General features: G+C 39.3%; 1 protein-coding gene across 2 annotated transcripts; it reads right to left on the bottom strand.

Annotated features, from left to right (window-relative positions):
* Nucleotides 1-431: 431 nt before the first annotated feature.
* LOC129253488 (protein phosphatase Slingshot) lies at nucleotides 432-9,632 on the bottom strand. 2 transcript variants are annotated; one of them, XM_054891886.1, is made up of 8 exons: nucleotides 9,435-9,632; nucleotides 6,693-6,736; nucleotides 6,437-6,629; nucleotides 5,888-6,363; nucleotides 5,756-5,821; nucleotides 5,500-5,694; nucleotides 5,168-5,437; nucleotides 432-5,104 (listed from the first exon to the last, which is right to left on the bottom strand). In XM_054891886.1, exons 1-8 carry the CDS (start codon nucleotides 9,543-9,545, stop codon nucleotides 1,864-1,866), a joined length of 4,596 nt encoding a protein of 1,531 aa, XP_054747861.1. In that variant the 5' UTR covers nucleotides 9,546-9,632; the 3' UTR covers nucleotides 432-1,863. The 2 variants fall into 2 exon arrangements, with proteins under 2 accessions (XP_054747861.1, XP_054747862.1); XM_054891887.1 differs by having other exon boundaries at nucleotides 6,437-6,564; nucleotides 6,703-6,736.
* Nucleotides 9,633-11,302: the final 1,670 nt, after the last annotated feature.

Here is an 11,302-nt window from a genome sequence, read left to right as displayed (position 1 = left end):
ATCAATAGGTGTTTCGAGACCTGTACCCACTTCAGTTTTAGCGCGTAAGCTCCGAAATTAGACTTTCTCCTCTATATTTAGATTAGATTTATAAATATAAACTCTCAAGAACTTTAAACAGTAAACGCTATTTACTTAACTGCTTATTAATTTCTTCAAACCTATTGTTTTCCGATTATGTAATCCTTAGCGTTATGGAGCAGCTGCCTCAAATATGTATTTATTACCTCAATGAATTTTCTGATCAGGATATTGGATGTTTCGAGATCTGTATCCACTTCAGTTTTAGCGTGTAAGCTGTTTCTGTAGCAGTAAGCTCCAAATTGCAGCTCCCTACTTAGCGCAGATTTGTAAATATAAACTCTCGAGAATTTTCATACCCATTTACTTGAAGTATTCCATAACTTCTTCAAAATAAATCCACATTCAAATATATTTCGTATTCAATATGAGCTTTAATAGGTATTTTAAAAACCATTTGTTCATACAAACATAAAAATAGAAAAAATCTTACAATATTTACAAAATATTTGCTTCCTTGTTGCTGGCTAAATAGTTAATGTTATGATTTGTGATTTTTTCTTGATGATTTTTTAATATATTTTATGCTTTATATTGTATGCTGTTTTGTTTAAAATTTTTATATTTTTTGCAATGTTTTTTGTTTTTCATTCTCAAAAGATTATTGCGGTTTTGTGGGTGACTGCTTGTGTTCCTGTGTAAGTGTGGGATATGAGATAATATAGGTGTTTATTGTTAGGTCGTGTCGATTTTGTTGCAAATGCTTATAATTAAAATACAAATACCGTACGGCAATACATACATATAAACTGCTTCTTACATCTTCTAATGCGATCATTAAGTTTATAAATAATTAAGATTTAATTAAAATCAGCGCGTAGTAATAATAAAGAGGAAATAGGCATATGGGTAGGATAGTGAAAGGTACGGAAAAGGTGATGCTCGTGAAAAGTTTTGCAAATATATGGGTGCTGGCATATGAATAAAAAATATGCGAGCAATTAATCGTAAATAAGGCCAATAATGAACATAAATGAAAAGCAACATTCATTGCGTCGTAAGCGATTATTATTAAAAGGTCACAAATCGTATGGCCATGCCGTAGCAAGAACTTTAAACAAAAAATTTAGCTTGCTTAGAGGGGAGTTGAGGACGTGCGTAATATGGAGTCGCGAGAAACCCTTCCCCCCTCCCACACACACACACACGCGCAGGCGAAGTATCCTGTTCAACTATATCGACTGGTTACATTTACATATGTACATACATGAAAGCTAATCAGACGCGAACTAAATATATGTACCTAAGTAGAAAATGTAGAATTTTTGAACTTAAACCGCATATTCTCGCAGGAGTTTACTTGTACATTCATAGTGCCTTAGTTCTACGCGATTTTAAAGCGAACAAGTTTTTATTTTCGCGCTGGCAGTGAACAATAATAAATTAAATAAAAAAGGAATAATTGTAGAAAAATGCAGGCAAGCAACTAAACGCTTATAGAAAAATACTTTTTTTGATAGAAGTACATATAATTAAAATGCATGAATCGAAAGCGCGAGGATTAAAGCGAGAAGTATTTTGCACGAGTGTACTGGTTATAGAAATTGGTAGGAGTTTGCTTTAAGCTTAGTCAATCACGGTAAGTTGTTACGCATGAATCTTTCATTGCTGTTTCTATTTCTATTTTTAAGAATGCACCAGAAAGCTTGTGCGTGTGTATGGGTTTCCGCTTTTCGGGTGCCATTGCGAAAAAGTGCGTTTACAACATTATTCATATGTATGAGTACACCTAACACAGAATTGGGCAAAGGGGACGGTGCGGCATCGCTGATATTTTATAATCTACATGGTATTATAAGCGGCTGCATTGAAGCTTTGTTTTGGTAGCGTTAGCCTACTTAGTGGATGAGTACGGCCGTGCTGCTGCAAGCGACGTTGTTGGTGGTGCGGTTGTTGTGCATTGTCTGCCACTGACGACTGAGTGGTGTTTCCATGTGATGTCAGTGTGGATTTAGCTGGAGCAGGTGGTGGCCTGCTCTCGTTATATTCATGCGATAAACGCCCGCTAGCGGCGGAGTTTCTGCCAACACCCATTAGTGTCGTTTTGTGCGACGCATGACCACCACTTTCATAATAAGAATGGCGCCGGGGCTTACTGCGGCTCGTAGTTATAGCAACAGGCACAACCGTTGTTGGTACTGAAGATGAAGAGGATGTTGAAGCGGATGACGACGACGTATATGAAGATATCGGGACAGTGCCAATGGGACTATCACTCTTGGTTGCGAACGTGACCGAAGTAGGCGTTTGGTATTTATGCACCAGAACCTTGACGTTGCGGTCAACATACGGCTCACACATACTCGATGAAGAAGAGGTGGACGACGACGACGTAGACGATGTAGATGAAGCTGTCGTTGATGAAGTCGAAGCAGATGTGGATATAATCTGCGGTGCATTGGTAATGGTTGCGACAGTGGAGGCTGAGTGTGAAATTGTGTGAACCATATCAGCAGGTATTTCATCTTCGCACAGATTCGTTGCAGTCAAACTTTGTGTTGCAGAGCTTATTGCTAAAATGGGTGTAGCCAAAGTAACGCCGTGTAGATTCTGTTGATGAAGATGATGTGGATCTACATGTTGTGCTACTGGCGAAGAAGGCAGTGAATAATGACCTTTCTTCGTAGGCATAGTCGCAGTTTGAATTTGTAAAACATTACCACTACTGCTTGCAGTTGCACTTCCACTGCTCCCTGCTTTGGCCTCAAAATTCTTTTTGAGTATTTGCACACTGCCGGAGATGCGTTGGTCGGCAATGCTATCGCTGCCCACATTGCCGCGCAGCACCACTGACTCCTCATCTTCCACGTCTACGCCACCAACCATAGTTGTTGGTGCCTCAGCTTCTGGTAGCATATTTTTGTTCTCAATATCTGAAATTGTATATGACTCTGGAGCTGAGGAAGCGGAAAAAAATTCATTGTGCAACGGACGGCTGCCATCGCTGTGACGTATAGTCATGTGACACGTCAATATGTCGGCGTTACTGCCGCCGACTGCACTGGTGGCAGCACCGGGCACAATTTCTACACTGTTGCAGCGGTAGGGGGAACACCGGATGCGCGTCGTACTAGCTGCTGAAGCACTTCGAAACAGATTTGTTGTACCTTTAGAGCTGCGTTTTCCGCTGCTGGCGACTGTGGTTTCATCAGTCAAACGTTCGCCATTTTCTGAACACAGTTTCTTCAAAGTATGGCTGCTCATAGCGCTACCACATTGTTCCAATTTCTGCTTCGTGCGCTTCACCGTACCCACATGGTGTTGATGTTGATACTGGGGTAAGCCGGAGGCGCTCTGATAAATGGGAGTGACAGTCTTGTTGCTCTTATTGATGTTAAGTTCATGTATTTGACCCTCGAGTATGGCTTCGCCGCCATATTGGCAGGAGTTGCGATTGCTGTCGTACGCTGCCCAGGAACTGTTTCGTACAGGTGCAGCAGACCGCGTGTCTCCTGAACCCCATGACGCGTGTCGTGAGGGCAAATCTCGGTGTCGGTGCGTCCGTGCTACCACCCGTTCCTCAAATGCGGTTGTGGTCGAAGACGCGGCACTCGATGAGATCGAATCAATACTGCTGTTGGAGCCCAATTTGCTGTTGCCGCTGCTGCTAGCACACGTACCTGTACCCAGCACACTGAGACGATCTAAAACTATACCACCGCTCCTGCTGGTACCACCCAAGTCGCTTGCACTACTGCTAGCAGCAGTCCATGAATGAGTTTTGCGACTGTGACGCCTTGCGCCCGTAGCGAATGGCTGCTCCTCTTTACGTTCAGACGCCGGCGTGTCCATTGGCTCACTGCTAATATCATTGGCGACATTGTGATTGGATACACCTTCACCTCCACCACCATCGACTGGCACTACAGTTTTCAAGTTGGAAGTCTGAGTAATTAGTTTGGCCGATGATGTCCACACGGGACTGTGCTCACTTTGTAACGTACCGTCACCGCCGTAGCAAGGCAACATTTCCACACGCGTAGCCGTTGTGCCCGTGTCGTGTGACACTGAGCGACCAAATTGCAAGTTAAGCGATCTGCGATCGTCTGCCGTCTTGCGCGTATTTGTGTGTGTTTCTAGATCCTGTACACGTGTACGTACGGATGCAATCTGTTGCTTTTGCTTTTTTTGCTGTGGCTTTTGTTGTGCAGTGGATGCTGGTGGTGGCGGCGGCGGTGGGGGTGGCGGCTGAACGTTCTTTTGTATGTGTCGCACCTGATTTTGTGTAACACTATAGTTCTCACCATTGCTTCCGGGGAAGCGCATATTTTTCGGCTCCTCTGCTACGCTTCTTTCGGGAGTAAGGTTTTCTAGAGATTGGCTCTGTTGTTTCACTACGACTGTCATATGTGGCACGTGTGGCACCGCCTGCGGTGATGTGCTACTGGACCGACGTACCAAGCGCCGTTGCTTGGCTTCGTTAGCTCCGCCACTGTTATTGCCAGTTGGCGCCTTAGAACGTCCGACACCTTTACCACTTATAATGCTACCATCGGTACATGCCACCACGTTATCACCACATCGCACGTCTTCATGGCCTCCGGTCGATTTTGATTTAGACTGGTTGAGAGCCTGAATGAGTGGTGTTGGCTCACTGCCCGGCAGCAGACGCGCGTCCTTTGTGCTCTTCAAGTTCGTTTCACTTTTACTGCGCTGCAGTTTTTCCTTATTTTTCATTGCGTCCAACATGCCGCGGTAAGTCTCCAATTGATTGAGGAAATTCTTATTGGGCTTAATGCAACTTCGGCGTTCTTTAACGTGTTGAAGCGCATACTTGAACTCCCAATTATATGCTTTCATAGCATAGGCAATTACCACCGACGCCGATCGGCTGACACCCATTTTACAGTGAACGAGTACTTTGGAACCCTCCGATTTGGCACGCGTTATGTAACGAAACGTGTTGTCCCAATGCTTCAATAGATTCGTTTTTTCATCATCATAAACTCGCACATTAAAGTAATCAAAGACACCCGGGAAGAAATTGTCGATCTCACGTGTAACATTAAGAATATGGCGTATTCTAAAAGAAGATAAATAACCTGAATATCTGATGCGTTCAAAAACGAAACCGTTTATAATATACCCATTCTTCTGCAGTTCCTCCAAATTACTAGCATTCCATTCCGAACCAAGATACACGTGATCGAATATTTCGGTTGGCGCATCCATTTGGCCTAGTATTGTCAACATTTCAGCGTCGATAAACGACTTGAACTCGCCTAGGTCCATATCCAGAAGTTCTTCAAGCCGCCCACGTATGTATTTGGAAGTCACTTCATCTAAATCTACTGACATCATTATTTCCTTCAATTTCATTTTGATAACGCTCTCCGTTTCCTCCTTTGCGGTAGGTCTATATTAAATTAAACCTATGGTGAACAAAAATATTTATAATTGAGGTTAATTCACACGTACTTGTTTCTTATGGCATCTGGTGATGGAGGACGTCGACTTTCTATTGAATCCATTGCATTCCACTCATTGAGGCAAGACTGTTCCGATGCGATATGACTATCGTAATAAGAGGCCCATTCGTGCGAAGGACCGCGCGGATAAAAATTATTCTCACGAGCCTTTTGCGATACTTTATGTAGTGTTTGTAATGCAGACCTAGAAACAAAAGAAACTGAACTTTTTGTCCGTTATGAATACTTTGCAATGGTCAACCTACCACATGGCTTGCACAGAGACTGGCTTAAAAATATGTGTTTTACCGTATACTGAAACGCTAAAACCACTAGCAAGTAACAATAAAATATTCAGTTAATAATATATTATATTACAAAGTATTTAGTAAATTTACCCATCGCCATCAAGATGTATTGTCGTATCAGCAAGTATTGGCAAAACCAGTCCAATAGTGGTGCGCTCATTGCAGTCAATGCCCAGAAGACAGGATTCTTCAACGCCGTCCTCCAACGCTTTGCTATCGCCTGAGGCACTGATTTTCTCAGTGTCACTTTTAGTAGTATGTTGTTGAGACGCTTTTGTCGGTAGCGATATGGTGGATAAACGCTTCTCTTGAGCATCCGTAGACTCTTCGCCACCACTGCTTGACTCAGTTTGTGACTGTTGTTGTTGTGGCGTTCGCTGAATACTATCAGATGATGATTGACGCATAGTTATGGTATTTGCCGATGCTATAGCGTTACTTGCCTTAGTCGAATTGTGTCGCATTATTTTATTTTTTCGATCGGTGGTTGTGGGGCGGTAACAACAACGTGATACAATCACTAAATACCTTGTGCGATTCGGTCGTTGAGACTCCAATTTAACAGCCTGAAATATGTGAAATATATATTTAAGAGTTGCTTAAATATTTAGTTACAATAACTGGTTTCCAGTTAGTTACCATCTTCAAGGTTTCCTCGGGGTAAAGTAGATCAATCATCGATTGCAAATGTTGTTGTATGTCAGAATTATTACTTTGTGTGCTATTCGTTGATTTTGCCGAGTCTGTGCTTGGTCGACGTTCGTTCGTTTTTATTGGAACATCCTTGAATGTAAGACCCAATGCAGTTGCTTTTCCTGCAAAAAAGCATTCGCTGCAAAGATGATAGGTGAGATTTTGTAGATATATATAAAATTTGAAGAAATTAACTCATTACCTTTTCTCTGATCGGTTGCCATCGTCGTCTTCAGCCTCCCCTTCCTGGCAAAATGAGATCTGGTTAATCACTAGTTTACTTTTGAGCAGAGGGCTAATATAAACTAATAATATGAATATGTATGTACATGTATAATAATGCTGCCTGCATCCCCAGACGGCATTGATTCTACTTTACCGGATCGGTCCGGAGTTATATTCGCCACATACCTTAAATGCAAATGAATCATTGAATGTGGGTTTGTCCCCGATGAAAACATCTACATTTTTTTATTACTTTTTTTTTTAATTAAAAAAGTATTGTCCAAGAAAACACAAGAGCGAATTCAAGCACCCTATGGGCTCATTTATATTTCCTTTAATTTGCCAAATGATTCTTAACTGAGTTGTATCTTCTGTGAGCAGATCATCAGATCAACAGGCCACCATATTCAAAATAAATATAGCTAAGAGAATTGCAAAAACAAGCTCGTCGTAGTTCTGACATTCATATACCATTTAACTATTTATTTTGCCTTTACATTGCAACAAGTCTGGCATTTGAGACATCGAACGCACTTCCCGTATATGTGCTAAATAATGAAGGGATGTCATTGAATCTAAGGGGAATCCAACCGGAATTACATGTAAATTCCATTCCGCCGTATCGAATGGCTTGGAGCGTTACTATCATTCGGGAGTGCGTAGGTCTGAATCTCCGTGCATGAAACAGCAAAATGAAAGAAAGTTTTTTCTAATAGCGGTCGCCCTTCCGCTGGCTATGGCAAACCTCCGAGTGTATTTCTGTCATGAAAAAGCTCCACATAAGATCCATTTGCCGTTTGGAAAGGGCTTAAAACTGTAGGTCACTCCATTTCTCAAACAACATAAAGACGCACCCTAAAAAAAGGAGAAGAGGCTCGGCCAAACACCTAACATAAATGTAAACGCCAATTATTTATTTTTTTATTTTTTATCATCAAACTCTTATAAGTTTTCGGAAGATTAGTGGATACATGTAGGTTATATAAATGAAAAGTTCTGCTGAGCGTCTCATGAGGGGTGAATAGTTAACTTATTTCCCCCTACTTTGGAGTTATAAACGCACAAAATAAAAAAAACTAAAAAAAAAATAAAAAAAAAAATAAAAAACTATTTTTGTTTCCTAACTATGAAGTTCATAACGGGCGTTTTCTTAATCCCTTAATCAATACCATTCCCACGACAAATTGTGAGGCAATAAAAAGAATGACTCATAATATACCCCTGCTATAATCAAGACTTAAAACGAAAAGTTTTGATAGCAATCGACGCTTCCATAACAACCAAACAATTGCAACCAAACAAGGAAGCTTATTTTATAAAATGAAAAATAACAAAACAAAAAAAAACTCACATTAACATACTATTAAATTCAACTATTGAATGCATGTATACATATGTATGTATATGTGCACGTGCAAACGCAATAAATATTTTATACGAATAAAAACAAAGAGTTCATTCATGGAAATAACCAAAATATTTGCGGCATTGATATTCGCCTATCTGGTATCTGAATACATAATATACGAAAATGCATATATGTATAAAAATATATACGTTATATGTATGCATGTATGTTGATTAGCATTGATGTGCCCGTCTGCATCTTTTAGAGCAAGGTCAAGAAAATTGTATGATGAAAATTTATTTTTATGGGGTTATTATGATACATACATATATATGCACATGTGAAAGTCACTAAATACTATCTAATAAGTTTTTTTTTAACAAAAATAGTGTAGTATTGCTGCGCTCATATTTTATTATTGCCTATCGTCCTCGTGAAGGCATGTTTTTTTTTTGAAACGTTCTTCATCTGTAGGTTTTTTATCGTGCAACAGAGCAATAACCGTGGCTGACTAATCAACGGTCGACTTCCGGAAGCACTAATATCATTAAAAGTAAACATTATAATCGGTTTCATTGATAAGTAATCATGCAAGCCAAAAATAAATAAAATCAAGCTTGAGCGCTTTCTGCTTCAAGTCCCCTGCACCACACCTAGCACAAAATTGAAAACCATCATAAATTAGTATTAACGATTCGCGCGTATTACTTTAAAATGAAAGCACAGAAATAAAAGCAAAACAAAAACCAAAATAAAGTATATTCCAAAGCAGAAACACAAATGTTTGGATGGATGATCACGACGTTGAAGGCGACGTCAGCGACTACAGCGGTGGCAACAAATGAAAGAAGTGAATAATTTGGTATTTGCGCAACGCACTTTTCCTTTTTTGCACATTTCAATATGACTATAGCGACGATGAAATGGCAAAGGGGAATATGTGTAAGAAATAAAAAAATAGCAAACAAACTAACACATAGTGATCACACTAGTAAAAGCCAGCAACCTATGAACAAGTATCACCATCATCGAAAGTACTTAGAAGTTTCTTTTTTTCGCTTCCATAGTTACTTCTTATTATTATTGTTTTCACATATCCATTACGATTGAATTTCTTAGGAAGGTGGAATTGCCGTAATCTTTTATAATCCAGCACACACAAATATTGTTACGTCTCCACCCCTTTACAAATGTATAAGCAAATAAATTTCAATTATTACACTTCACATATTTTCACATTTTAATACTTTTACGCGCTATATTTTTGTACTAATTATAACTTTGCACTGATTTCTGCTAAAAAGAATGGAAATGAAAAAAATATTTTCCATCTACCAGAAGTCGCTCCCTTTGTGGGACACACAAACTCACCGAGCCACATTGTGGCGGCGAACCAGTAACACTAGGCGAACGCTGCACGGTCACCAATGCCATGCTCACTTGGCGGAGTTTCCTACGTTTTTCGCCAACAGAATTTTTCATAAATTCATTTTTAAATACTTAATATTACTATATCTCTTTGCACAACGAACGACAATTGCAATAATTACGGCTGACTCCAAATATACAAAAAAATTATCTGTCAGTTTGTCTGTCACTAGTGCAGGGAGCATTGGTAGGTTGGTAATACTTGTTGAAGATATCGAAATAGGAAATATCGTTTTAGGAGCATAGCTTCGCTAAATTTATTATCAAATTTGAGACACTACATCGATTCGAATTTTTTATAATTGCAAGAAAAATAAAGAACACAAAAAATACACGTTTTTATATCTCTCTCTCTTTCTGGATAGCATGAACGTTACACTTTAAAGTTTTCATTCGATTTGTTTTTTTTTTAACAACGTTTCGTACAGACTACATAGAACTAACAGCGTTTGTAAAAAGTTTATATACATGTATATATATTTCGTAACTATTTAAAAAATGTATTAAGTGATAATTTGAAGTAATTTAGAAAGCGACAAATTAAGAGCCAATGTTCTAATTATAGGTGCTTTCGAGGCGTTAAGAGTTTTATCCCGGTCTAAGAAGAAAAAATCATTACTCCGAAGATTTTTTCGAGTTATGTGAAAATGATTGCGCTCTAAGAGTAAATGCGAGTCAACTGGCTCATTTATAAAATTGAAAAAAAGAGGTGTGTGTGTGTCAGCTCCGACACGCGACTGGAGTTTACTCCTTAAGAGCGATTACCGTGATATTTAAAAATATATTTAATATGCAAAAGGAGTAAATGAAGACCTTTTCTATATTACTGGAAAAATATAAATTTATTTATTCTATTCGCTATAGTAAGCCACCTGGAATGAACAATTTTTTTGGGGTTTTTCTTTTTTAAGCTGTCGTTGCAATGTCCACTTATAATAGCACTACAAATATCAAATAGGTATTTTTGATCCGTACTTAAATCTTTTTCACTGGATATATCTGGTAGTGTGAATATAATTGGTTTGTAATTGACTTAAGAAAGCTTCTCACAATCCTTCAATTTTTTCTCTACTTCACCGTTAAAGCTTTCAGACGTAGAGCCATCAATGTATTCAAACAAATGTCTAAGCGGTAGTTCATTGGCGTGTAATTGGCAGATGAACCATTGTAAGGGTTTTTGAAGACAATCTCCTCCAAAGGTTCAGACGATATCACTGGTATATGTAGGTTCTCAACGAACGCACAAGCACTAGATAGGAAACGGAAATAAGCACCAAAATGTGGACAGTGTTATTTCTGACTAGAAATTAGCAACCACAAGAAAATATATATTTCCTACAAGTTTGCACCAACAAACCAGCGCCACAAGGTATGCAGTGCTTTTTCTCACGAGAAATCAGCACCCACAAGGAAAATTTATTTCCTACAAGTTTGCATCAACAACCAAGCGCCACAAGGTATGCAGTGCTTTTTCTCACTAGAAATTAGCACCCACAAGGAAAATATATTTCCTACAAGATTGCACCAACAAACAAGCGCCACAAGATATGCAGTGCTTTTTCTCACTAGAAATTAGCACCCACAAGTAAAATATATTTCCTACAAGTTTGCACCAACAACCAAGCGCCTCATGGCAGGCAGTGCTATTTCTCACTGGAAATTAGCCACCAGAAGGAAATATATATTTCTTACAAGTTTGCACCAACAAAGTAGCGCCACAAGGTAGGCAGTGCTTTTTCTCACTAGAATACAGAAAAAGGGCAATGCGTCACTTCCGTCAGTGTACGCCAGTGATTCACACGATTTTACTA

Source organism: Anastrepha obliqua, chromosome 1 (genome assembly GCF_027943255.1).
Source record: "Anastrepha obliqua isolate idAnaObli1 chromosome 1, idAnaObli1_1.0, whole genome shotgun sequence".
Lineage (NCBI taxonomy): Eukaryota > Metazoa > Arthropoda > Insecta > Diptera > Tephritidae > Anastrepha > Anastrepha obliqua.
The sequence above is the reverse complement of the archived record's forward strand: the minus strand, read 5'-3'. Positions and strand labels throughout refer to the sequence as shown.